The sequence below is a fragment of the Chionomys nivalis genome, chromosome 19 (genome assembly GCF_950005125.1).
Source record: "Chionomys nivalis chromosome 19, mChiNiv1.1, whole genome shotgun sequence".
Classification (NCBI taxonomy): Eukaryota; Metazoa; Chordata; class Mammalia; order Rodentia; family Cricetidae; genus Chionomys; species Chionomys nivalis.
The window spans coordinates 12,474,957-12,502,635 of record NC_080104.1 but is presented as its reverse complement, the minus strand read 5'-3'; the positions used below and the strand labels follow the sequence as shown (position 1 = coordinate 12,502,635).

The 27,679-nt window shown below is 53.3% G+C and overlaps 1 protein-coding gene across 2 annotated transcripts; it reads right to left on the bottom strand.

Annotated features, from left to right (window-relative positions):
* Positions 1 to 361: 361 nt before the first annotated feature.
* On the bottom strand, positions 362 to 27,586 carry Tmem63b (transmembrane protein 63B). 2 transcript variants are annotated; one of them, XM_057794644.1, is made up of 24 exons: positions 27,453 to 27,586; positions 21,203 to 21,485; positions 20,896 to 20,975; positions 20,665 to 20,703; positions 19,645 to 19,735; positions 17,414 to 17,451; positions 15,478 to 15,620; positions 15,335 to 15,386; positions 15,092 to 15,200; positions 14,216 to 14,286; positions 11,019 to 11,099; positions 8,207 to 8,330; positions 7,063 to 7,196; positions 6,799 to 6,936; positions 6,525 to 6,678; positions 5,469 to 5,575; positions 5,185 to 5,271; positions 4,992 to 5,057; positions 3,691 to 3,853; positions 3,045 to 3,150; positions 1,991 to 2,158; positions 1,657 to 1,772; positions 1,406 to 1,486; positions 362 to 1,129 (listed from the first exon to the last, which is right to left on the bottom strand). In XM_057794644.1, the coding sequence occupies exons 2-24, from the start codon at positions 21,359 to 21,361 to the stop codon at positions 938 to 940; spliced, it is 2,499 nt and encodes an 832-aa protein (XP_057650627.1). In that variant the 5' UTR covers positions 21,362 to 21,485; positions 27,453 to 27,586; the 3' UTR covers positions 362 to 937. The 2 variants fall into 2 exon arrangements, with proteins under 2 accessions (XP_057650627.1, XP_057650628.1); XM_057794645.1 differs by lacking the exon at positions 20,665 to 20,703.
* Between the last annotated feature and the right edge of the window lie 93 nt (positions 27,587 to 27,679).

The following is a 27,679-nucleotide window of genomic DNA, read 5'->3' as shown; positions in this document are numbered from 1 at the left end:
TGCCCTTGCTGAGAGGCCTAGAGAGAGCCCTTAGAGAGGTGAGTTTGGGGTCTTAAGAAAAAAATGGCTAGAGAATGGGGGGTCCTGGAGACATGTGGGGTTGAGGCACGCCACACACTGGGCCCACCTGGTGCAAAGCATTTGCAGTTTTCTCATGACCGTTGTCTCTAGGAATTCTTGGGACTCTCAGAGCACAGGGCTGGCGTGAGGTGGCCTGAGCCCAGCGCTTCTTCCTAACGGATGGTCCCTCTTTAGCAAAGCAGGGAGCTCATTCCAGGACTGTAATTAGGACCTCTCGGGAGGGCAGGGGATGAGGTTCCAGGACTGTGCTCCCAATCAGACACAAGTTTGGAGCTTTTGTTTTTATTTTAAAGGAAAACAAAAACAAAAAACAAATCCAGTGCAAAATCCCATTTTCCAGTGTCAGCCATAGCCCTCCAGGTCACCCCCTGGCTCAGGCCTGACTCTTCCTCCCACTCTGCACCCCTCCCTTCTCCTGCATCCCAGAGGGCTGCAGGCTCCATGTCCCTGGAGGCCCAGATCCAGGGGCAGGGAAGAGGAGAGCTGGGAGCAGCCAGAGATGTGCTTGTTCTCCCCAGGCCTCCAGCCATGGCACCAGGTACCCACCTTGGCTCTCATTAACCCTTTCCTGGCCACGTTACTGGGTGGTGAGGCTGATCTGGGGGGGGATTCCCTCCACACCCCTTTGCCCCGGGGCCTGCTCGGGGTTGTCCTCACTGAGGTTGGGGGGCTCCCTTCCTCCCTCCATGATGGGGGAGAGCAGTGAAATCCCCAGGTTTAAATACCTTAATGAAAGCAGGGGACAGGCGAGGAGGAGGGGGCTTTAGTTCTAATAAATTATTAGCGTTTTGTTTTTTAGTGTCCGTGGGGGGGGTGTTGAGGGGCAGGGCGTGGCCTCCAGGGCCCCTCCCTCCCCTTACTGGTGAATCTCATTCTCTATGAGGCTGTCCTCGCATGACTGGAAGTCCGTGTCCGTGAGGCCCTCGGGCGGCATCAGCAACTCCTCATCTTGGGAGGAGGATGATGGGGGCTCGTCGCCCGAGCTCCCAGGAGCCCCATCCCCATCCCCGTCTCCCTCTGAGTCCTGCAGCACCTGAGCGATGTATTTCTGAAGGGAAAAGGAATAGAGGTAAGGTGGACAGCTGCCCCTTCTGGGTGGGTAGGTGGGGGCAGGTATCTTAGGGCCTGTGGGCAGCACAGTGGGCAGTGCCCTAGGGGATGGAGTGGAGAGGGTGAAGCCAGTTCTTTCCCATGCTGGTATCCACCGCCATGAGGTCTGGTTCAGGCTGACTTCTGTGGAGGACTAACGGTCCACCCAGATTTGGGACTGAGTCTCGGCAAAGGCCTCCCAGGGTACCCATGGCTGTGGAGTAGGGGCACTCACCGCAGATTTGGGGACAGCGGCAGTAGTGGGGGGCCGTCCATTACTTCTGGAGCTGACGGCATCTGTCTCTGTGTGTTCAATCTTAAGGGGACCAGGGAGCAGGAGGAAACATCCTCATCTTCGGCCCCAGTCACACCCCATCACCCGCTCAGCACCTTTTGACCCTGTATGCCACCCCACACCCCGTGTGCCACCCTCCCAGGAAACTTTTTCCCTCAGTCAATTCCACCACCTCCTTTCCCGCCCCACACCTTGTAGTTGTGGGCACTGAGGTATTTGAAGTGTCCGAAGCAGACGTGGCAGAGACAGATGACAATGGTGATGACCAGAACGACGAAGGTGAACATGGATGTGGGGGCTAGGAATCCTGGGATTGGGGAGCACAAAAAAAGGGGCTATCGCCTGGCCTGTCATTGGGCTCTCTTCAAGGGGCTCACTACCACTGCTTCTGATTCTTTCACTTCCGTCTGTACAACCTCGCCAAGACCTACCAGACTCTACCACGTGGCTCTCATGTCGCAAGTTCTAGCTTCGAAAATCCCTTCTGTCCTCGCCACCCCACCCCCAACAGGACGGCGGCCTCACCTGTGCGCATGGTGGAGAAGAAGAGCAGCCAGAAGAGGCAGAGGATGGGTGCAGCCACCACCTGGTTCACAGCCCCTGAGTGGATCTTCTTGTCCAGCTTGGCCGGCAGGTAGGCATAGTAGAGATTGTACCTGTCTACCAGGTGCTTCAACAGCATGTACATGAGCCCTGGGGAAAGCCAATGGCCCTGACCTCGGAACCAGCGCCCACAGACCCTGTGTGTCGGCCACAGGCTGTCCTGGCCTTCTGAGGTGGCTGCTCCCTGTCCTGCCGCAGATGGAAGCTGCAGCTTCTTCCCCTCTGGTCCCTTCACCCTGTGCAGCCTCCCTGTCCTCCCCCGATAACAACCACCAGAGAGTCATTCGTTTAGATGATCAAGAAAGAAGCCTTTGGAACCCCTCTTACGCCTTCCTACCCGTCCCTAAATAGTTGGATATAAAGTCAGGGAAGGTTCTGCTTCCTGAAGCACAGGGAACTTTAAACAAGGGCTAGGCGGTTAATTTGAGAATCTGGAGCCTTGAGGAGGGAGTTAGGATGCTATGGGGGAAGGTGAGGTTATTGGTAGGACCATGGTCAGTGAGAAACTTAGCTAAACACCTTCAAAGAGAAGAGGGACCTGTCCAGGTTATATGTCCCTAAGTTACAAGGACCTAGTCCACTCTGGAACCCAAGGGGTTTTCTTGAATTTTGAGGTCTGTGTATACATGTAGATGTCGGTAATAGGAATGTGTGTATATGTGTATAACAACTCGGAGGGAAGTATGTCCATGCATACCCAAAGGAAGGCTTCAGGGCCAGTAAATATCGCTAAGGTGGATGGTTTGACCCAGGGACAGGGCGTCGTGCCAGGTGGGCCACGCCTCAACAGAGCTGCTCTCCCCTTCTTCCCCAAGGCCCAGCCCCAGACTGAGCCAGGAACCAGGCGGGAGGCCAGAGGGGCCGGTCTCCCAACCGGGGCCCTGTCCAATTGGGGTGGCCTGCCTTACTAGAGTGGAGCGGGTGAGGCCCTAGGTTCCCCCGAGCAGGGCCCAGGTCCCGGCGCGGCGGTGCCTACCGAAGGGCACGATGATGGGGCAGGTGATACTGTAGGTCATGACCACCGTGAAGACGCACATCATCCAAGCGTAGGCTGCGCCAAACTGGAACTCGTAGGCCTGATGCTGGGGGGGACATGGGCAGGAGGGTGGCTCAGGGTGGAGGGGACAGGCTGCAAGGGGGCGAGGCAGGTAGGAGGTGGCCAAGAATTCTGGGGCTGGGAATAAAGCCATGGGGAGTGAGGGACCTAATGTGGGGGTGGTGCAGGGCAGAGCAAAGCAGGTGGGAGGCAGGGGTTGTGGCTGATAGGGAGGCCAGGCAGGGGCAGTGACGGGGCATGGGCAGGTAAGAGCAAAAGTTGTCTGGGGACAGCTATCCAGCGCCCTCTTGTGGAATGAAGGCAGAGGGAACCTAAACCAAGGGAGCTAGACCTCTCCCAACTTCAAGCACAAATAGTATGCTCTCAGAACTCAGGGACCTCCTGAGGGATAATCTGTCCGCCCATAGCTATATGTGCAGGGAAACTGAGGCTTCAGATGGGAACTAAAATCGCTAAGGTCCAGCATTCTTGTGACCCCCCCCCACCCGAGCCTGACCGCTGCTGTTTCTGGCTGGGCCACCAGAGAGGGCGCTGTGCGTGTCGCCGCTGCCCCAGGCGGCCATACCCGCTTCACGTTGCGTCTTTCAGCGGCGGAGCGCGCCAGGCAGAGTCGGATCATGTACATGAGTAGGCCTGGGATGCGCAGCAGGTCCATGGCGTTACCGATAAAGGCTGAGGCAATGACGTAGTTCACGAAGAAAGCGCCGTTGTCCGGCAGGAACACACACCTGCAGGCAGCGGGTGCTCCAGCACGGCTCCCTTGGGGTGACCTGGTGGCTGTTTGCCCACGGCTAGCATGACAGCCCACCATGCCCTCACCCAGTTGCTTCCTCCACATGTACGCCCTCCCATTCCTAGACCCATCCTACCTGTGCTCCAGTCTTTCCACAGTGTGAACCCCAGAATGCCAAAACACCAAAGCCCAGACGTATACCTTGAAAACCAGCCCAGAGACCTACCTAGATGGTGTACCCCATAAACATCCGAGGAGAGAAGAGTTCAAGACCACATAAGGCCACTAGTATGTGTAGTAAGTAACTATTGAGACCTCCACAAAAAACCTCAAAAGCGCAGAAAACCCAGGAAGTTTTCTGACTCTGGTATTCCCACAACAGAGCCTTGGACTCTGTCACTAAAAAGCTTCAGAAACCCTCCCTCAGATGTCTTTGGTGTGGGAGCAGTGACAAGAACCAGAAGTCCTTAAGTCCAAGATGGCCAGAGAAGACTCCAGAAAGTTCCTGGAGTCTGAGCCTACGAGAGACAGTATGCAACGGAGAAAGGTGCTGGGAGGGATAGGTGGGGAGGACACTCCACGGTCACACCTGAGTGAGGTGGAGAGGACACTCCACAGTCACACCTGAGTGAGTGTGACATACTTGAGAGACACAACTTGTGCTGTATAAGCAACCCTGAGCTTTGTGCCCCAGAGCGGGCCACTCTGAGTTGTGAATCTAAGAGACCTCAGTATTCTAGGGACCCTCAGGGATACTCTAAGGGTCCCCAAGTCACCCCCAAATTATGACCAAGTTCCCACTACAGACATCTCCCCGACTTCCTTGTTGAAATCTAGCAGTCCTAGAATAAGAACCCGAGTCCCCACAGAAGCCCCCACCTAAGAGCCGTGAAGACTTCCATCCTTCCTTGAGCAAGGGCTCGGCTCAATTCAGTGCATTCCTGAGCATGAGCCCAACACACTCCATCCAAGGACATAACCTGTGGGTGCCTTCTTTTGGATAACCCAGTAGATGTGGGGTGTTAACCCCACCCCTCAGCTGGAAGCTTGGTGACACCCTCCTATAAAGGCTAGAAGTGTCAGCCTCATCCACCCACTGTCCGCCTCTCTCCCCAAGAGTTCTGATCACTCACTCAAACCGAATGGCTGCCTCGGCCAGGAATTTCTTGTCAAAGAGCCAGCGGAAGAAGAGGTCTAGGCTGCAGGGAGGAGAGAAGGATGGGAGCTAGAACGGCAGAGCAGCAGAGCGTCTGCAAGTTTGGGGACAGGTAAACCTCCCCCTATTGTGCACTTCACCCCGGCTCCCCTCGGTCCCACGACACTCACCTGCTCAGCCCCAGTGAGGGCAAAAGCAGCACCATGAAGATGAGGAAGGTGTAGCACTTGTGCATCGTGGTCCTGTTCTCCCCGGAGCTACGAGGGTGGGCAGGCGGCAGAGCACAGGCCGAGATCAGGGCAGGGCAGCCCATCCTGGGACAATGTCCCAGGAGGCTCCCTTAGATGGTAGGGGCTCCCCTAGGTGAAGGTACAGGGCCCAGGGCAGGGACCCTTCAGGGCAAAGGGCTGGCTGCCCAGAGACAGGGTTGGTAGGTGCAGTGTGGGCAGCTTACCGTGTCCAGTGTGCTTCGAAGAAGGCAGAGTAGTAGACGATGGTGGGGAGCAGGGCGGAGAAACACCACAGCAGTAGTGTAGGGAAGAATTGAGTGATGATGGGGTTCTGTGTGGGGGGACAGAGGGTGTCATTAGGGGTAGCTGGGTGAGCCTACAAGTCCAGAACACTCGGACGGCTAAGGGGTGGAGGCTAGGGCCGTGAAAACAGCTCCAGGGTGATGCTGACGGTGAGCATCTGCTGAACACCTACTATGTGCTGAGCACTTGTGCACGCTCTACATATTAAACCACACGACCAGGAGCCAACCTAGGCTACAAGACTCGATGATTGGGTCAGCTAGTGAGAAGTGGGATTGGGTTTGCACTGGGGCCAGCATCTTGTTTATTGAGCTTCTGAGTGCTGAAGTCCATGGCAGGAGGGGCAGAGGAGGCCAGGCAGCCATGTGTGTACCCTACTGTCATCTGAGCAGCCTTGAGCTTCAAGCTGACAAGAGGATCTGAATGTGCGCATGAATGGCAAGGGGCCAATCTAAACCTCCCATTTTTCAGAGAGCGGAGAAAAGGGGCCTTATCCAAGGTCATGCGCCCTCCTAGGGGGTTTCTCCAGGAGGTGTAAATCCAAGAGTGGCCTCTCCTGAGGGTAGGATGTGGTGGAACCCAAGGGCAGGCATGGTGGGGAGGTGTGCTGCATGGTCCTTAGGAAGCATCCCGGAAGGGCTAGGCTAGGACCACTGGACCCAGAACTACACTAGGATGAGGGATGCTCTCTGGTCCTTGGGAAGCATCCCGGAAGGGCTAGGCTAGGACCACTGGACCCAGAACTACACTAGGATGAGGGATGCTCTCTGGTCCTTGGGAAGCATCCCGGAAGGGCTAGGCTGGGACCACTGGACCCAGAACTACACTAGGATGAGGGATGCTCTCTGGTCCTTGGGAAGCATCCCGGAAGGGCTAGGCTAGGACCACTGAGCCAGAACTACACTAGGATGAGGGGACGCTGCCTGGCGTTGATGCTCACACCACATCATGGAGGGCTGGGTGGGCATGGGCCTCACATTGAGGTATTCCACAGGCTTGGTGACGTTGAACTTGTCCATGGTGGTGATGATGATGGCCGGGGTGGTGAGGAAGAAGAGCAGGATGAAGAGGACCACATTGATAACCAGGCAGCGCAGCCACCAGATGAAGCCTCGGATGGACAGGTGCTCCCTGGGAAGGTGAGGGAGGGTCACTTTGAGGATTCCAGACTGATTGGTCTCTGGCAACATCTACCGCCCTCTCCATCATCCTTCTGCTGTAGGAAGCCCCATTCCACCTGCCGTGGCTCACCAGTAGATGTTCTGGGGGTCCGGAGCGTAGGTCACGGTCCAGTTGGAGATGTGCAGGGCCTCGCTGCAGGAAGAGGCACGCGGCTCCCCACGGCAGGCACAGCCCTGGCATTTGCACACGTTGAAGTCCTTTAGGATGCTGGGGGGGGGGAGGTGGATACTTGTTACTACAGCAGAGACTGGGGATCACAGTGTCAGAGACCAGGGCAAGAGGTGGGAGGTGGGGGTGGGGGGGGAGGGTCATGTGATGATGACAGCGACTCACATGGCTGTGATGGTCTCATTGTGGAAGGTGACAAAAGCCATGCCAAGAGGCTTCTCATTCACCTTCTCCTTTTCTCGCCTGTAGTCTTCCTTCAGCCTCTGCTCCAGCTTCGTGTAGTACTCAATGGCCTCCACCTATAGGCGGGAGGGCCAGGGTTCTGGTCAGAGCTGGGAGGCATCGGCAGCATCAGCCAGCAACTCCTGAGGTTTTCTGGTATGTCTGGAGTCGTTCTGTCCCTGCCTTAGCCTTGCAAGGTGGGCACAATGAACCCACCCAGTCTCAAGGGGGAAACCAAGGAATGGGGTAATTAAGAAACTTGTTAGAAATAATTCACGTTTTCCTCCTTCCCTTCCATCGCTCCTTTTCTTTCTGGAAGCTGCTATGCAGTCAAGATTTGTCTTAAACTTGAGCTCCTCCTGTCTCAGCATCCCAAACAATGGGATTACAGGTCTGGACTATTTCACTAGCTTCTCAGCTGACTATTTTTAAAGAACAGGGTCTCATGTCGCCCAGGCTGGCCTTAAATTCTCTTATGTAGTGGGTATGAACCTGAGCTTCGGCTGCTCCTGCCTTCACCTCCTGAATGTTGAGATCCCAGACAAGTGGCACACCTGATTTATGTGGTACTGGGGATCAAACCCATGACCTCTGTATGCTAGGCCGGCACTGAACAACACCCCAGACCCTCGCTATGCTCGCCTAATCTATGGTTTTACAAGTTATCACAAACTGGACAAACCCAACAGTGAGAACGGGGGCTGCAAGGGCCTGCAAGATGGCTCAGTGAGTAAAAAGAGCTTGCCGCTAAGCCTGAGAACCGGAGTTTGAGCCACAGAACCCATATGGTGTAGAGAACTGACTCATAAACTGTTCTCTGACCGCCACACACGCACCATGGTATACCTTCCCCTAGATAAATAAGTAAATATTTAAAGAAAGAATCAGGGGTTTCATGGACTCCAGAAGGAGGCGGAGGCTTGTCTGGTAGGGCCCCGGGCACTCTTCCTCTGGGAGTCTGTTTACCTTTGGGTCTTATTGTCCACCATACCTGTTTGTCTTCGGATGGTGGACTGGTCTACCATGTCCACTGAGTCCTGCCCAGCCCTCCCCAGCCTCGCCAGGGACCCTGGGCACCTAAAGGTACCTGCTCGCAGCCTCGAACCACACAGCAGCAGAGGTGGCCACACGGTTTGGGGTTGATCATGGTAGGTACATTTTCCTTGCTCTGCAGGTTCGTGAAGTAGAGCTTTCCCCGCTCAGCCTTCTTCCTGTAGGACCCAGGGGCCAGTCACCCACCACTTAGAGAGGATGGCTGGGAGGTCGGGTGGGGAGCTGAGTTGAGCAAGAAACCCAGTTTGGGTTTTTTTTTTTTTTTTTTTTTTGGTTGTTGTTTTTTTAGAGACAGGGTTTCTCTGTGTAGCCCTGGCTGTCCTCGAACTCTCTCTCTGTAGACTAGGCTGGCCTCAAACTCACAGAGATCTGCCTGCCTCTGCCTCCTGATTGCTGGAATTAAGGGTATGAATTACCACCACCTGGCAAAACCCAAAGCTTTTTAACTGTGGGCCGTGATGTGCGGTCGCGTAACTGAACTTGGGGGTTATGAATATCAGGCACCAGCCAAAGGCAACAGCCAATCACATCCTGCACCTAAGGTGTTTCTGCAGAGCTCGCCTGTACTGGAGCCTGCAACTCCACTGTAGCCTTGGTTCTGGACACAGCTTGCCGTTTGTGTGGCCTTTGCCGCAATGCCAGAGACATTGCAAACATTCTGACTCAGACTGTGCCAATGAGTCACTGTGTCTTCACTGTGCATACAAAGCCTTCTGCTCTCATAGAAGAACAATGGCTTAATTACGAAAAACAAAGAGTTAACGTTTCCCTGTGTTATTGCCCGTATCTTTGGTACCATGTCAGACATAGTACATTCATCTTAGGAGTGTGCTTCCATCTTGTTTGTGCTGTGTGCGCACTGGTGCATGCATGTTCACATGTGTGTATGCATGGACGTACACACAGAAACAAGGTGCTGACATTGGGTGCATCCCTCGACTGTCTTGTCTTACAACAGGTTTGTTTTGCTTGTTTTTTTTTTTTTGAGAGGTCTCTCTATTATATCATGTTGGTTGTTCTGGAACTCACGATGTAAACCAGGCTGGCCTTGAATTCAGAGCCGCCTGCCTCTGCTTCCCGAATGTGCCAACCATGCTACCAGGCTTGCATCTTAGTTTCTGAGGCAGGGTCTCTTACTGAATCTGGAGCTCATAAATTTGGTCAGGCTGGAAGGCCAATGAATCTCAGGGATTGCCTGTCTCTGCCCTCGCAGTACCAGGGTTATAGATGTGCCTGGGGCTTCGTTTTTACATGAGTGGTGGGGACCCTGACACTGGTCCTACTCTTGTACGACAAACCCTTTGCCCACTGACCCATCTTCCCAGACTGCTCTCTTCACTAGATAATAGAAAGATCATATAAGGACCAAGGAATTTTATTTTAATGAGTGGAGGCCAGAGTATAACTCAGGCCCCATCCTTACTCTAGCCATCTACCTTTGAGGCAGGGTCTCTTGTCTTTGCCTCACCCACTGGGGTTACAGGTGTGTGCTGTGACAAATGACATCTTTATGTGGGTTCTGGGTATTGAACTTCTTGCAAGACATGTTCTTTGCTGACTGAGCTAGCCGTCTAGCCTTCTAGCCCCAGGAATTGTCTTAAAATAAGTTTGTTTGTTTGTGTTTTATCTTTTGTAGCCCTGGCTGTCCTGAAACTCACTCTGTAGACCAGGCTGGCCTTAAACTCAGAGATCTGCCTGCTTCTGCTTCCCAAGTGCTGGAGTTAAAGATGTGCACCATGACCACCTGGCTCTTTCTTTTTCTTCCTTTTTGTTTTAAAATAGGGTTTCTTGCCGGGCGGTGGTGGCACACGCCTTTAATCCCAGCACTCGGGAGGCAGAGGCAGGCGGATCTCTGGGAGTTCAAGGCCAGCCTGGTCTACAAGAGCTAGTTCCGGGACGGGCACCAAAGCTACAGAGAAACCCTGTCTCGAAAAAACAAAAATAAAATAAAATAAAATAGGGTTTCTTTTTGTGTAGCCATGGATATCCTGGAATTTTGCTCTGTAGACCAGGCTGGCCTCAAACTCAGAGATCCACTACCTCTGCCTCTCGAGTGCTGGGATTAAATGTGAACACCAAAACCACCCAGCTAAAATAAACATCTCTCTTTCTATTTTTTTCCATTTTTTTTTCAAGACAGGGTTTCTATATGTAGCCTTGGCTGTCCTAGAACTCATTCTATAGACCAGGCTGGTATTGAACTCGCAGAGATCCACCTGCCTCTGCCTCCTGAGTGCTGGGATTAAAGACACGTGCCACTACTGCCAGACTAAAATAAATTTCTTTATGATTTATTCTCAGTAAATGTTTGGCTTGTATTCCTATTTATATTCCTACAAACCTAAGGTCATGTAAAATTTTCTCAAAGGCGAAGGGGTTGGGAGTGGACAAAATTCAGGTCCCCAGTGACAGGGACTTTGTGTTCACATTTAATCCCAGCACTCGAGAGGCAGAGGTAGTGGATCTCTGAGTTTGAGGCCAGCCTGGTCTACAGACCTTGTCTTGTTATCAGGTTTGTTTGGCACACACGGCTCAGCAATAGTCCCATCCAAGGACCTCCCTGCCCATTTCGAGAGGGCCAGTTCTTCTAGTCTGCCATAAATTTCTCGGACTGTAGATGAAGAGGGTTAAGTCCTCAGACATGAAGACTGTAGACCCTTTCCCTTTTGCAATACACTCTAAGACCCCAGGCCTTGGAAGTAACAGAGACTCCCAAGGTGGAGCTATATTCAAAACGCACAAGGAAACAACCGAAAAGGGAGCCAGGTTCCCACATGGTAGCCAAGGTTCCCTCCACAACGAGCAGAGGACCCTTGGTGTTAGCCTCCCCAGCCCCAACCCAGTACCTCTCAGCATCAAGGAACATGAGACGAGCCACGTTGTAACAGGGCCGGGCTTCTAGAACGGTGCAGTTGGGGTAGGCCTCCCTGAAACACAGTTCAGCCATCACGCTCTGCAGGCCCCACCCACCTCCCTGAAACACAGTTCAGCCCTCACACTCTGCAGGCCCCACCCACTGCTTATCCTGGCTATCACCCAGGGCGCCAGAGCATCAACACATGCCCAGTGTACCCCCATCTCAGTCTACAGCGCTCCTCAACAACAGAACTTTGAAACAAACTGCCTGGTGGTGGTGGTGGCGGCTCACACCTTTAATCTCAGCACTCGGGAGGACAGAGGCAGGCGGATCTCTGTGAGTTTAAGGCCAGCCTGGTCTACAAAGACAGTTACAGGACAGACAGGGCCACACAGAGAAACCCTGTCTCGAAAAACAAAGAAACAAACAAACACGAAGAACAGAACTTTAAAGTCCTTCCTCATGCTATAAGTGGGGCCTGGGTGCAGGTATGCATTCAGACTGTATAAAGGCAGCAGGTGACAGTAACCCAGGCTATGTGAGGAGACTACTGTGTAGAGCTGAAAGGCCAGGCCTGTGGTCTGACTCTTGCCTAGGGCTGGGAACTGAGGTTCAGAGAAATTGTCTCTAGTTACAGGCTGTTCTCTAAGCCCTGTTCCCAGAAGCCCTGGTCCTGATCCAACACTTGGCCTTGACTTTGGATTTACTCCAACCAATCTTGGCCTAAGACCAACAAGAAACTGATCCTGAATCTGATCTCTAACACTGGCCATGACCCAGGCCCAGGGCTGACCCCTCTCCCCAACCCGAGATACAGCGAGCTGCCCTGACTCTCTGGCACGTGGCTCCGGAGAGCGTTCACAAAATGCTTGCTGATCTACCAAGAAGGTGTCCTTCCCACGTGACTGCAAAATGATCCAGTCCTTGAGCTTGACTCTTCCATCTTTTTGATGTTTTATTAAAATGAAATGAAGGGCCACCAAGTATTCAAGACATGTGATAAAGTTCCACAGTAGCAAGACGAACGTCACAAACTCACAACAATTTAGAGACTCACACCTGGCCTGGTGTCCTTGGAAATGAACTTGCTAGGTGGCCACAGCTCTTTCCTTCATGGCTCTGAGCTGCTTTAGGTTTCCTCTTTGGGAGGGCAAGCACTCACCCTGGCCAGACTAATAGCAAATCCCTTAAAGCTAACCACACAGGCATGGTGATTCTACACAAAGGGTGTTCTCTACTATCTGGGGCAATCCACCTGGACCACGAGTCTCAGTGAGCACTGATGACCGCTCAGTGTGGACAAAGGCCGTCCCCTGGTCATCAGCACATACAGAGTTCTGTCTGACAGCCTCCCCACGGTAAGTGCTCACCAAAGCACGTGAATGGACAGGGGGTGAAACCCCACTGCAAACCCCAGAGTCCAATAAAGACCAGATTCTCTTCACTCCTCCTTTGAGTGAGGATAAACTTTAACCACAGACTGTTTCCTAAACAAAGTTAGAGACCGACTCCGAAAGAGGCCAGCCAGGACACGTCAATCTAGTCAGCTTTCTGCCTCCCACAGCACACAGTAGGGCAGCAGAGACTTGGCTGGGAGGGCAAACTCTTTCGCTGTACTCAAGTCTCTGATCAAATGTCAGTCGGTGAGGGTGACTTTCACATGTCCCCCTCTCAGGATGGCACCTCAGCACCGCCACAACATGACCCTGTCTAGACTCATTTGTTTCCACTGACTCCTAGGACCAATGAAAGGAAAACTTTTGGGTTAGTTTACTGTGTGTACTGAGCTCTCTCACCCAGGACAGGTGATGCAGGCCCATGGGCCACTAGTGCTCTGCACCAGGGCATGTCAATGCAAGCTGACAATTGTCCAAGTGGACAAAATGTCACTTGATCCTGAGCACACACTAGCCCCCACCTCAACCTAGAGTAGCCCTATGAAGATAAAAGACCGAACACCAAATAATTCTCCCACCCTGGTTTATAGGCTGTAGGAGGGCAGGGCTTACTTCCAATATCTCTGTGCCTGCAATAGATGTGCAATGGACATACATCACATGCGTCAGGTCTAGCTCCGGATGCCTGTGCACAGGCTCAGCGATGTGACCTGACCATCCTGCCTCCACCCTGCTCAGACAGGACTGCCAACGGGGTGACGTACTGACTGAACTCTGATGTGAGCCAATGATATCAGACCTCAAGGATAAACCTGGGACTGGAGGGATGGCTAGGGTTTAAGAGCACCAGTGCTCTCCCAGAGGAGCAGGGTTGGTCCCCAGCTTCCACACAGCTACTCAAAACCATCTGTGACTCCAATCCCAGGGCATCTGTCTCCCTCTCTGGCTTCCACAGGCAGATGACCTTTCATTCATCTTTTGCCATGGTAACTGAAGGAAGCTTGGTGATAAATGAATAGAAGGTGACCAAACCTCGAATCCTGTTTGCAGACCGTCCCCCATGCTATATCCCTGCAGCTGGGCTCTTAACTTTTTGTTTATTTTTTGAGAAGGGTTTCTCAGTATAGCCCTGGCTGTCCTGGAACTCTCTTGTAGACCAGGCTGGCCTCGAACTCACAGAGATCCGCCTGCCTCTCCATCCTGAGTGCTGGGATTTAAGGTGTGCACCACCACAGCTGGTAGCCCTTGACCCTCTACACAGTGGGCTCAGCACCAAGGTGCCTGTCAGGCGCCTGAACTGAAGAGGCAGAGAAGATGAGGGAACACAGGCCAACCTCCCCAGACTCCTTCAGAAGCCCCCTTAGCCCATGAGCTGTCCCACAATGTCTGCATATGCACCAAGTGCTGATAATAATTCTGAGGCAGTTGCTGCCTCAGGACCCAGTTCTAGGCAGGAGGAGGGAGAGGAAGGAAACAAATGTCACAGCTGTATTCTTCACAATTCCATCTTATTTCTCTCATTTACTAATTATTTTTGAAGGGCTAGGGATCAAACCTAAGGACATGGGTGACCCTGAGCAACCCCTTAGCCCTGCCCAGTTCAGAAGGGGCTGTCACTCAGGAAAGTGGGAAACCAGCCCAGCTTGGGATGTGAGGCCTTCCCCCGATCTGTTCCCCTCAGCCTGGGCTCCAGACCACTGAGTATGAATCCAAAGGTGCAAAGATGTTTTTGGGGCTGATGGGTAAGCAAGGGTGTGCATGCCTGAGGTAAGGTGGGCTGCTTACTCACTCAAAATGCTTCTTGATTTTTTCTGACTCTGCATACTTGGAGATTCCATTGATGAAGAGAGTCCGCTTGACCTGTGGAAGAGGACAGCAGGCATGTCTTCCTGCAGGTGGGCTCCAGGAGAGCCAGAGGGGCAGGGGGGTGGGAGCAGGCCTCGGAAACCTGTTAGGTCTCAGTGGAGTGTCAGTAACAGAAGCCTAAAGGAAGAGCCATGTTCTGTGAGGGGTTCAGGTGGACACTTAGATCCATGGGGACCTGGCACAGTGGCTGGCGAAGAACAAACATTTGGTCCAGGCTGGGTGAATGGCTGCAGAAGGTAAAGGAATTTTTCCATCATCCACATCAAGCAAGAAGACAATACAACCATCTGACAGCAGTACCAGCCACGGCCATTTCCCACAGCCAGGAATACAACCATTGACAGCACTACCAGCCACGGCCAGGGATACAACCATTGACAGCACTACCAGCCACGGCCATTTCCCACGGCCAGGAATACAACCATTGACAGCACTACCAGCCACGGCCATTTCCCATGGCCAGGAATACAACCATTGACAGCACTACCAGCCACGGCCATTTCCCACGGCCAGGAATACAACCATTGACAGCACTACCAGCCACGGCCAGGGATACAACCATTGACAGCAGTACCAGCCACGGCCATTTCCCACGGCCAGGAATACAACCATTGACAGCACTACCAGCCACAGCCATTTCGCAAGGGCTGGGCTCAGCATGGAGAGGCCCAGGCATGGCCTTCCTAGGATCCCTGGAGAAGTGCCCTGATCCTAGAGTAGGAGGGAACCCAGGCAGCTCAACTCCACAGCAGCCACCCCAGGGCTGCCTGGGAAGCTGAGACAGGCTGTACTTCCTCACCAGGTCGTCTTCCTTGTAGCGCATCTTTGAGGTATGTCTCCGCATGCTGTAGACCGTGAGCAGCAGGTACAGGAAAGCAAAGGAGGTGTGCAGCCAGAGGAGATTATTCCTGTGGAGGGCAGAGGGTCACGTGGGGTTATGGGGTCAGCACTGTCTGCCTCTGCTGTGGCCATCCATCTCTGAAGCTTCAAATCTCTCGCCTCCACTCTAGATTCCACACAATGGAGAGGTCCCAAGCCTCACCCTGATTTCAAGTTGGCAATGGTGGTTCTCCCGAAGCTGTAGGCATTGTTCTCTGGAAGGCGAGAAGGAGAAGGGGAGGGTGGTAGGGTGGGCACAAGTACCCCTTTGTCCCCTTCCAGTCCGGCCACCTGGTCCTCACTGACCTAGCAGGTCCCCTGAGAAGTTGACAGGCAACACGATGCCTACAGAGAGGACGCCCACGACAACCAGCAAGCCAATGATGTGCCTCTGGAAGGACAGGTAGTGCACGGCATCGCCCCCACACTTGTCCCGGATCTCATCATCCCTGTGGACCACAGGAGGCAGACAGAAGATGCGGGTGAAGAGCAGCAACCAGAAAGCTGGAACCTGTCCACCCCACCCCCACCCTAACACCCCCACCCCACCCTGTTGGTGGGGCAGCAATGGGATAGATGGAACTTCTCATCCTGATTTCCTGGGAGGGGAAGAAAAAAATAAGGAGGAATGCACAGAGCCTAGAAGTGGTTAGAAAAAGAGAAGTAAAGAGAGAGGGAGGTAGGGAGTAGAGAGAGAGGTCGGAGTAGAGAGAGAGGTCGGAGTAGAGAGAGGGAGGTCAGGAGTAGAGAGAGAGGTCGGGAGTAGAGAGAGAGGTCGGGAGTAGAGAGAGAGGTCGGGAGTAGAGAGAGAGAGAGAGGTCAGGAGTAGAGAGAGAGGTCGGGAGTAGAGAGAGAGGTCAGGAGTAGAGAGAGAGGTCAGGAGTAGAGAGAGAGAGAGAGGTCAGGAGTAGAGAGAGAGGTCGGGAGTAGAGAGAGAGGTCGGGAGTAGAGAGGAAGGTCAGGAGTAGAGAGGGAGGTCGGGAGTAGAGAGAGAGGTCGGTCAGGAGTAGAGAGAGAGGTTGGGAGTAGAGAGAGAGGTTGGGAGTAGAGAGAGAGAGAGGTCAGGAGTAGAGAGAGAGGTCGGGAGTAGAGAGAGAGAGAGAGAGAGAGAGAGAGAGAGAGAGGTCAGGAGTAGAGAGAGAGGTCGGGAGTAGAGAGAGAGGTCGGGAGTAGAGAGGGAGGTCGGGAGTAGAGAGAGGGAGGTTGGGAGTAGAGAGAGAGGTCGGGAGTAGAGAGAGAGGTTGGGAGTAGAGAGAGAGGTTGGGAGTAGAGAGAGAGAGAGGTCAGGAGTAGAGAGAGAGGTCGGGAGTAGAGAGAGAGGTCGGGAGTAGAGAGAGAGAGGTCAGGAGTAGAGAGAGAGGTCGGGAGTAGAGAGAGAGGTCGGGAGTAGAGAGGGAGGTCGGGAGTAGAGAGAGGGAGGTTGGGAGTAGAGAGAGGGGTCGGGAGTAGAGAGGGAGGTCAGGAGTAGAGAGAGGGGTCGGGAGTAGAGCGGGAGGTCAGGAGTAGAGAGAGGGAGGTAGGGAGTAGAGTGAGGGAGGTCAGGAGTAGAGAGAGGGAGGTCGGGAGTAGAGAGGGAGGTCGGGAGTAGAGAGGGAGGTTGGGAGTAGAGAGGGAGGTCGGGAGTAGAGGGGCAAAGATAAGAGGGAAGGAAAGAGGACAAGAAGGAAGGATGGTGAGGGAGGGATGTCGGAAAGTGGGCAGCAGCAGCTCCTTCTAGGGCCTTAAGGGTACCAGGGCTGAGCTCCATGGCCAAGGGCCACACTAGGGGAGGGGCCCAGAGCATGGTGAGGGGCCCAGTGCTGACCTGTCTCAGCTTCCTGCCTTTCTCAGCGCTCACTGCCTGCCTGTAGACTCTGGCTGGATCTCCTGAGTTCTGCCTGCTGGCTGCTGGCTCCTGCCTGTGGCTGGCTGGCTGCTTCCAGCCTGCCTGCTGCCCCCACCCTCTGGCTGCAGAGAGGATGAAGAAGGGGCTCCAGCCCCTGCTCTCAAAGCTGCGGCCATAGCTGGTAGACCAGGGATGGCTGACCTCGCGCAGGGCATCACGGAGAGACGGTGGGTCAGAATAAGCATCAGGGGTCAGCACAGGCTGGGCCCCGTTGCCTGGCCTCCTGGAGTAGGGACAGGGTACCACGAGGACTAGGAGCACTAAGGCCCTCAAAGCTGTTGGCCTTGGTTTTGGAGGGAGATGACGGGTTCTGAGGTTTCTTTCTGTTTCTTTAGAGTGCGCAGACCGTCCACTTACTTTATCCTGAAGATGGCTGTCAGCCAGGAACAGAAGCCCTGGGGGAACAGAGGGGACACATTGGAGATCCCAGTCTGCCAGCCCGACCCCCCTTCCCTGAAGCTCCACCCAGAGAACACTTCCTACACCCTCCCTACACCTGAAGAAAACCCCCATCAACACAAAGGACGTCTGTCTGGTAGAGTTTGCCTCGTATGAGTGAGACCCTGGTCTCTATCTCTAGTACTAAAAAAAAATGAAAGTATTTAAGTGGGGTGAGGGAGATGGGCCAATCAGTAAAGTGCTCGCCTTGCAAGTAAAAGGACCTGAGTTCAATCCTGGGATCCTCCAGAAAAAAAAGTAGGGCATGGTGGTAGACAGTCCCAGCACTGGGGAGGCACAGACAGACGGATCTCTGGGGTTCACTGGCCAGACGGGTTAGCCTAATGGAGACCTAGGTCTCAGAGAAAAACAAGGTGGGCCTGGCAAGGTGGCTTGTTTGATCTCTGGAACCTCGGAGGGTGGAAGGAGAGAAACTGACTTCTCCAAGCTGTGTTCTGACCTCCATACACACAGCTTAGTATATGCACGTGTGTGTGTGTGCACGCATAATGAATAAATAAAGGCAAAAATAAAAATAACTCCTCCCCCCAAAACAAAAAATAAACCAAGATTGACAGTATCCAAGGAACAACATCAAGGTGGGCCGGCCTCCCCATGTAATTGTATACATGTGCAAACACACCTGTACACTCACAAATACCATACACACACACACACAGTATACAAGAAAAGCCTCACAAAGAACTAGGAAGGTCAGCCCTTAAGGCAGAAAAGGCCCAACGCCTTACTGTTGGACCCCAGGTCTAGAAGTGTAGATAACTGTAAAACCTTAAGGTTCTATGGGCCAGATGGGGATGGGTGGACTTTGGGGTTCAAGAAACGTAGTGGGATCCCCTGATCTCTAGCTAATAAGAAGTTTGCAGGTTGGCAAAATGGCTCAGAAGGTAAAGGTGCTTGCCACCAAACCCGATGACCTAAGTTCAATCCTAAGGACCTACCTACATGGTGGAAAGAGAGAGCCAATTTCCAAAAGTCGCCCTCTGACCTCCGTACATACAGTGTACACAGTGGTAAACATACCCACAAACTCATACAAATGAATTAATTAAACTAAGAAAAATTAGGGGCAACAAGATGGATCACTGAGCAAAGGTACGGGCATTTGCTGCCGAGGCTGACGACCGGTCCTACATGGTGGAGGACGTATGTTGTCCTTTGGTCTCACATGCTGTGCCACCCTCCCCACGTCTCTTGTCCTCACACACACACAATGTAAACATCTACATAAAAAACAAACAAACAAGGCTACAAAAGCAGAGGGGTGCGCCATACTTCCTGCCTCCATCCCCTAGTCTACCTTGAAGGGACCAAAAGTCTAGGGTTGGCAAGGCTGTTTCATCATCGTCTCTTTCTTTCAGTCCTGTCTTCAGGCAGAGAGTGGGCAATTAGAAAGACAGGGTCCCCCACCTTCTACCAAGAGAAGGTCTGTGTCTAGCACAGGATGGGAGAGTGTGCTGTCTGGCCAAGATGGCAGGTCTCATTACCTGAGCTCCATTCAAGTCTGGGGACCATCTGGACAGCTCTGGCTAGCACAGGTGACCCCAGCAGCTTGCCACTTACCCTGTGAGTCTCAGGAAGCTGATAGCTCTAACAGGTTGCTGCAGGAGCTCCGAGAGCAACTGACCAGGGCCACCCCAGAGAGTCTGTCTGGGAACTTCACCATCAAAACAGCAAGAGGGCCAGGCAGGGAGCAGCTGTGTACCTGATCTGATGCGAAAGAGGTCTGGGGACTGCTGTGACCTGTCAGGTCTGAAGGGGCTGCTCAGTCAGCACTAACACCCAGTAAGGCAGGTGGTCCCTAAGGCTAGGGCCACCAGCCCTCAATTGCTATGTAATACGATGGGGTTTAAGTTTTTACTGCACCGACCCTCAAGGTTCATTATGGTTTCTAAAGCCATGTCCAAAGAAAAAAGAGTTTTCATTGATAGTAGAGGTGGGCATCAGATTCTACTGCAGCAAACAAAGTTTTGACAAATGTTAGGGGTGCCACTCAGAGGACCCCGGCCTGTGTCACATCCTCTGGGCCTGCTGCTGTCCTCTGATATCACCGTGTAACTTCCCCGAGAGAAGGACACAATGGTGTCCCTGACCTCATAGCAGTACACTCAGGAAACTGGGAGGACACTCACGTTGTCCCTTTGGTCAAAGTCGACGGAGCTGGAGACGGAGGTGAGACGCTCATACCGATCATGACTGTCCCCATGCATAGCTGATGCCACACTGGGGTGGGGAGACAGAGCAGAGGAAGGTGAGAGGGGTAAGCATGAGACTCAGAGGGGCAGATGTGAGCACCCAGAGAGACTAAAGAAGGTACAGAAAGTGCAGAGGCTGAAGCAAGAGTGACCTCCCCCTACCCTGCCTCCCTCAGGGGTCACTGGTGATGGACAGTGAGTGGGGCGAGGGCCGTATGGGAGAGGGTGTCTTCATTACTGCCCAGAGTGAAGATTGAAGCAAGAAATGTTAGATGTCCTTGCAGTTCCAAAGGTAACCAGTAGGGGGAGTGAGAGGTAGGCAACACAGGCAATATTACCCCCAAAGCAAAGGGGAGGTAAAGGAAAGCAGGGATCAGAAGAACCCAAAGGGGTGGCATGATTGGAAGATGTCTCTTGGGCAGGACCTGACCCTCCCTTTCCCCTGAGCTATCAGATGCCACAGCTCCAATTCAGTCCTATGGACAGAGACCACGAGGAGACATAAAGGCCACAAAGGGGGCTGCTTGGGCAGGGCCTGTCCCAGGCCTCCAGAAGGAGCAGGGAACCCTGGAATATGAAGAACTAGCTGTTAGGGGAGAGGAACTGTGGGTGACGCCCAATCTTGTCTCTGCAGGATTGTGCTAGGGATTTTCTGGGGAGTTCCCAGGACGGTCCATTGTCCTAGCCAGTTAAGGCTAACAGTGCAGGGGTACGCACAGAGGGGACTTTTTAGGCTGGGAGTCTAAGAGGAGGAACAAATCCAGGAAGGGCAGAGACAAGCTGAGGAGCCCCCTGTTCTGCGAAGCACACCGCCTGCGTTAATCTGAAACATGAGCCTGCAGAGGAGAAAGCTGCAAAAAAGAAGAGAACCAGCAACTGGCGCGGGGAGAAGCGAGAAAGGAGGAAGAAAAAGGAAAGTTGGCTGAGTGTGGATGAGGGGGCTGCTGCCCCACATACTATTCCTGTTCCACTCGCTCCCTCTCCCGTCGGCGAAGCCTGGGGACAGAGAACACACAGGTTAGCAGGGGCAGAGGAGAGTCCCTGGGGTCCTCAGACCGCAGTGCTGGCCAGGGACTGTCCTTTTCCATCCCCCAACAGAGGGATGAGAGAAGCTGGCCTTTCCCTGTTCCCAAGCAACACGGACCATGATGTCTGTGGCGGTAGAGGGGCGGTCCCGGGCTTTCTTACCTGTCTGCATCTGTCACCAAGGCCAGCCTCCCATAGTCCCAGGCCACCTTCCGGAGGATAGAGAATAAGAACAACAGGGCCTGAGGGCAGAGGGGAGGCAAGTGAATAGCTGTCGGCAGCCAGGGTCGGAACCCTAACTTAAAAGGGGGGACCCTGGCGTGGGTGCACGGATTGAAGTTGGAAAGTGGGAACCCATTTTTCTTGGTTAGGTATGGGAAGGCGGGACGTGGGTCAGAGACGGAAGACATTTTCAGGGGATGTCCTGGGCCCGGGTGTCAAGGGTGGGGAACAGTAGGAGGACACTCACCAGGAAGCACATGAAGTCCAGGGCCAGCACGGTGGGGACGCCCCCAAAGGGCAAGCCCTGCAGGACAGTGCTGCGGATGCGGGCACTGTAGCAGTAGTCCTTGGAGGAGCTGCTGTTGAGGGCCGCAGTGCCCAGCGTGGCCAGCAGGAAAGGCAGCATGGCTACTACTGCCTCATGGTCCTTCCGGGCAGAGGGCGAGTTGGTCGGCTGGGTTCACCCCCTACCCACCCCAGACTTTCAAGGTGGGTACCGGAGGACTGGTCAGCTGCCTCAGTGGGTGCACCTAGGGAGGGGAGGTGTGTATCACATGGGTTTATTTCATGGCCCTCTGGCTGTCCGCGCTCTCAGTCTGGCCAGCACACCCTGATCAGTACCCATGTGGAGGCTCGCGACCATCATAACTTTAGTTCTAGGGGATAAGATGCCCTTTTCTGACATCTGCAGGCTCCAGGAATGTGTGTGATGCACACAAACACACACACACACCACTCATACATATAAAGCAATATAAACAAAAAATTCTAAAGATGGGTAGAGGCCTGTTTCTGTGCCAGAGAGTAAGAATCCAGAGTTAACTGCTTCATTCTATCTCAGAACCTCACAGTTCAGTCTTTAGAACCACAATAAGTAAGTGAGGAATTAAAAGAAAAAGGACTTCTCAGTCTTTTGGCTAAGATCAAGTGAAAAGAAAACCAGAATGATCAAATGTGTTTAGAGATTTTAATTCTGTTAACCTCCTCCATACAACCACCTTCAAAACAGATGTTCAGTCCTGTGTCCTCAAAGCAGGGAACTGGGCTGGAAGGCAGGTAGGTATGAGCACCAGACTTCAGAGTTAGTGTCACCTTGCTGGTCCCAGCCACCACTGCTTTTCTCCAATCCAGCTTCCCTCCCCTCCCTCCAACTAGCTACACAGGGCAAACAGAGGGGTGTGAGGACTACAACTCCCAGAATGCTGTGCTTCTGCCTCCAGAGCAGAGCAGGCCGGGAATGCTGTGCCCTCCAGCCAGCTTTTCCATTGGCAAAAGAGGGGAAGAGTGGGCGGTCGGAGGCCTCTAAAGGCCCCCAGCAACCCACTGTACTAGGGTCTTGCCTGGTGCCTGCCTGGTGCCCTGGCACAGTCCTTTGTGCTCTAAGTGGATGAAGGGCAGAAGAGGAGGGAAGGGGAAGCCAATTGGACTCCTGGGCTCTTGTGCTTGGGGACAAAGCTGAGCAGGGCTCTGGGGAGGTTCCCAGGCTGGAGAAGTGTGGCTGCTGCAGAGGCAGCTACCACAGCAGCACAGCCCCACCAGGTCCTACTCGGGGCCCCTGGGGGCCCCTTCTGCTGACAACATGGAAGGTCTGCCTGGAGGAGGGTCCCAAGGGAAGAAGGGCAACCAGACAAAGAGAGAATAACAAATCAAGAAGAGGTGACTGGCAACTTAGAAGGAACTGTTTGTCTCTTAGCCCCCCTGGGGTGACCTAGCAGCCCCGGGGTCTCCCCTTTCCGACTCAAACATCCAACCAAGCATCAGGAGCCAGAAGCTTTCTAAGGATGAGAACATGAGCATTGTTTATATGTTTCTCTTGGTCCAAGGAATCTTTGCAAAGCCTGGATCAGGATGGAGCAGAGAATAACTGCCTTGCATGTGCTATACAGGCTCCTTTTCTGGCTCAAGCTGCCTTTAAAGACACATGGGTTTAATCATTGTAGCGAGTATCCACTGTTTCAAGAATAACAATATACGGGGCTCCTGAGATGGCTCAGCAGATGAGAACACTGGTTGTTCTTGCAGACAAGGATACAATACCAGACACCAGCAAGGCCGCTAACAACTGTCTGTAATTCCAGTTCCATGAAATCTGACGCCCTCTTCTGGCCTCTGCTGGTACTACACCCACACGGTACACATACACAGAGGCAAAACATCCCACATATAAATAATAAATCTTTTTAAAACAAAAGAATAATAACATATATGACAACATTTAATCCTCAAACATCCTGTGAGTTGTTATCACTGTCATTTGAAGATGTGAGTAGAGGGCTCAGAAAAGTTAAGTACTTTCCCACTAGGTCTCACTGCAATAAAATGATGGAAGCTAAATTCAAACCTAAGTCAATTTCTACCAAAGCAGGGACCCTACTCAGAACACAGGTGCTTTGCTGATAGGCCTAGGACAGGTGAAGGCGGATCTGGGCCCATTCTTCTAATCAGTAACAGAGATACTGCAAGGCTCCCACAGGGAGGTAGAAATGTATCCACGGCCAGGGGTGGGGGTGGCAGCCCTCTGTCTTCAGCTCTTACCAAGGTCTCTATGCAGCCTAGGCTGATCTCCAACTTAAGAACCTCTGCCTATGTGGAAGCTTCATCAATGCAATGATAATTATTTGTTCTTGGGCCAGAGAATTAAAGGGCAGTTGAGACATGTGCTCAGATGTGTAAATGTGCTCATACGTGTCTGTCTGCATAGGGAGCTAGGTGACTACATGACAATGTGCAGAAATAAAGGAGCTCATGGCCTCTGAGTGGAGAAACGTGCGTGGGTGCATCTGGGAGCCTGGGTGTGTAAATACAAGACGTACATCACTGAGGCCCCAGGACAGGCTAAAGGTGGGTATAGGTATTTTGAGGAGGGAGGCTCTTATTAGCTCCCCGGTTTTCTTGGAAACAAGGGCTTGAATATTCTAGATTGACTTCATTCTTGTTATGAGTCTGAGGATTGCCTTAAATTCCTGATCGTCTTGCCTCTACTTCCTAAGTGCTGGGAATCGATCCTGGGACTTCATTCGGTCTCATCTCTCTCCCTACCACGCGACATGCCCAGTCCTGACCTCTCTGAACTCCAGAAACCTCAGTGCCTCTCCCCACCCCCTTGTTTCTAAACAAACGGCTCAAAGCCCTTCAGTGCCCTCCTTCCGCTGTGATCTTCTCTACTCTGAACAAAGATGGGACAGTCTAGAAGCTTCTGCATGTGGCCCCACTAGGTGGGTGAGAGTTTCCCGGGATGCATGGTAACTGGTTACCAGATCTTCTCATTGCCAGTCTTTTCACTGCCACTGAGCACCCCCTGCTTCCCAACACCCAAGGCAAGCAGAGCACACCCAGATCGCCCATCCATAGAGAGGAAACAGGGACCAGGGAAGGGAATGGAACCAGGTAAGGTCACAGGGTAGGTAAGGGGTGGAGCTGGGTTGGTGGCTTTGCCAGTTGACAGGGTAACTTCCAGGTCTTTAACTGTAGGGTGGGGCTGTTGGGCTGTGTCCTTCGGAGCAATTGCTCCAAATCCAGACTAGGGGAGAGAAGCTGAAGACAGAACACTGCTTGGGGACAGCAGTAGGGGTCGAAGATTCTCCCAGTCCAGAGGTGTCCAGCCAGCCGTGAGCCCATTTCTCTAGCTGGATACCGAAGCTGGTTTTGTAGCAGGATGGGGATTTTAGACTAAGTCAGGACGGTCATTTCACTACTAGAAACTGTGCATCGCAAGGGTAGAAGTTACTTTTTTGCTTTGTTTTTTTCCTCATAGAATTACTGGGAAAGACTTAAGGTAGGACTCAGGATTCCTATAAAGTCAGTGAAAAGAGATTAACTCTTAATATGAAATGGGTCTCACTCTTCCAATCTGTTACAAAATAGTATTAAGGACTTTGCCTGGTGTGAGTGGAACTCAGAGAAAGGTAAAAGTGTATCTATCCATAGGAGAGCAACGCACTCCACATCTCTCTCCAGAGTGTAGCTATGCAGTTTAGGCTTTGCTCCAAGTCAAGGTCTTCCTGAATGCTGGGATACAAGTTACCACACTGGTTTATTCTTTCTTCTGTACAAGGCGTTACTACTCTAAGCACTTTGTTAATGTTACTATTTGCTACCCCTCGCAACCTAACAGGCCACTGAGGCACACAGACAGCAAATAACCTGGGGAAGTCACACAGCCAGTCTGTGAAGGATCCAAAGATGGGCCCAGGCATTTTGCTGCTCCTGCAAATAGGGGAGGCCCCTAGCAGGATTCTGAGGCTGAGGGCTGTTAGCACCAGCACTGGAATGCCACACCCTAGATCTATAGGCTTGCCTTTTTTCTTGCTGAGAGCTCCTGATCCTTGACTCAGGGCTTTGTGGGTTCAAGTTCTGAGGCAGGAATAGAGGGCAAGGGCTATGGGATGAAATGTACTTGACTTCTAGTCTGGAAAAAATGCTCAACCAGCATGGGTCTTGGGTCCTTCCCCTGTGAAATGGGGACAACAACTCAGCCATTTGGCTGCTTGAAAGGTGAAATAAGATTAAAAACAAAACAACAAAACTCGAGTTTAAAGCTCTTAAAAAAACATCCAACCAAACAAAAGAAACCACCAAGAGAAAAGACCAGCTGCTGAAGGCAAGCACACCTGAGAGGTAGAGGCAGGAAGATCAGGAGTTCAACAAGGCCAGCCTGAGCTAAATGACTTCACAGCTCCATCAAATCAAAACACAAAAAGTTAGTATTAATAAGATATAGACTCCAGGAGGTTGCTTTAATGGAGGAAGATTGGTTAAGACCAAATAAAATATATAATTTCATGATAGGAATAGAACTACTCACGGGGGGGGGGGTTGCTTTTGCTACATTAGGGACTCTGTCACCAAGTCCCAGAATGGAACCCATCCACCTGCATTAGGCAAGGTGGGGCACCAGAGGTGACTGGTAGGTCAGGAAGTTCAGAGAAGTGAACCCATTACTATTGATCATCTGTCAGGCAGGATGCCCACCTCTTTACCTGCATTACACTACTGGATCCCGAAGATACACCTCGGAAGGAGTGGTGGTAGCTAATCACGCTTTTAAATAGAAACAGAGGTTCAGATGGTTAAGTAATTGTCAAGGTCACACGGCTCAAGAACAGCAGAGCTAGGATTTGAACCCGGGTTTCTGTTACTCTGTTGTACTTGGAAGGAACTTGTATGATATCCAAAAAGGGGTTCATAGTTACTTATTATCCATCTTCTGCCTCAAAACATCTCCATCCACCTACTCACTCACTCATTGGCCAAGACTGCACTGGATGAACTAATAGCAGGCCCCAGCATGTGCCACCTGGGACATGCCAGGGCGTAGACCCTCTGGTACCCCGGAGGACAAAGGTGCTGCCAGCATACCCCCACCTGAGCCTGGCAGCCACTCCCCTTCCCTCCTTTCAGGAATCTGGAAGGCAGAGAACTGTGGGCCCCTCTTCAGGAGGTGTTGGGCACAGTCTCATTCACCCCGGACTACTGCAGACCCGGGAGGAGGCTACAGGGTCAAGGAGTGGTATTAGGTAGGGAGAGGAGCCCCAAGCCCCCTTGGGCAATGGGGCGCCAGACCTCTGATCATGGGGCCAAGACTGGTGGCGGCACAAAGCCCCAAGGGCAGCCAGCCCCTCTGACCTCTCTTCCCCACTTCCCAGGAGCCCTTCTTTTTTCTGGGTAACACAACGACAAGCTTCGGGACAGCTCGCACCAGGCGGTCAAGACAGCCGGGAGGGACAAAGCGCGCCCCCTCCCCCTCAACAGGGCCTTTGCCTACTCCGGATTCGCGTCTGAATCTTCTCCCCACCGCACCCTCCAACGCAGGCCCGGGCGGCTCATGAATGAACTGCTCTGTGTGGGGCGCAGGAGAGGACATGCTCCCGGGGCCAGCCGCTTCTTCCAGCCGGCAGACCAGTCCCCACCAGGGCCAGGGCCAGGTACCCGTCTGGTGCCAGCACCCTCAAGCCCTGCCTTTTGCCCAAGCATAGACCCCTTGTTCGAGGCCAGCTCCGTCCCTAGCAACAAGAGAAAGAATAAAGAAACCGAGGGCATTGGACTTGGCGACCCTAGAATGCAAAACTCGGGGGCGGAGGCGGGTGGATCCCTTCAGTGGCGCCGGCGACTGGGGAGCAGCTGGGACCCGAGGAGGGCCGTGCAGGGGCCGCGCACCTGGACGGGGCAGGTGGGACGAGAGTAGCACTCAAGAGCCCGGACAGAGGGGGTCCCACCCCTTGGGATATCCCAGCGGGGCGGGGGCAGAGGACGGCGCACATCTGGAGCCCCGACAGGGGTGGAAGGACTCACATCTGGCCAGGGACGGTGGGGGTTTGGGGACAAAGCGTGCCTCCGTTGGGTCCTGCGGGGCCCGGGCACCTCTGGGTCCCGCAAAAGGTGGAAGGGAGGGGACGCGCAGCTGAGTCCGGGTGTTTTTTTTTTTTCCCCTTCCTTGGGGTGGTAGTGGGATCCTGTGATCCAAGTAAGGGGTGCTGGGGAGGGGTCCGCGTACTCACCCCCAGGCGCAGACTCGGCTCCTACTCGGGAGCCCCGGCTCCGGGCGGGGCGGGGCTGGGGAGGGGGAGGGGGAGTCGCCGGGCGGCTTGAGCTCTGGGCTCCTGCGGCGGCCGCGGCAGCGCGTGGGGGAGGGGGAGCAGGAGGAGGGAGGGGAGCCAGGGGAGGGGCTCTCGCAGGACCCGCCCCCACGCCGTACACGTAGAAAGTGCGCGCGTACTCACGGAGC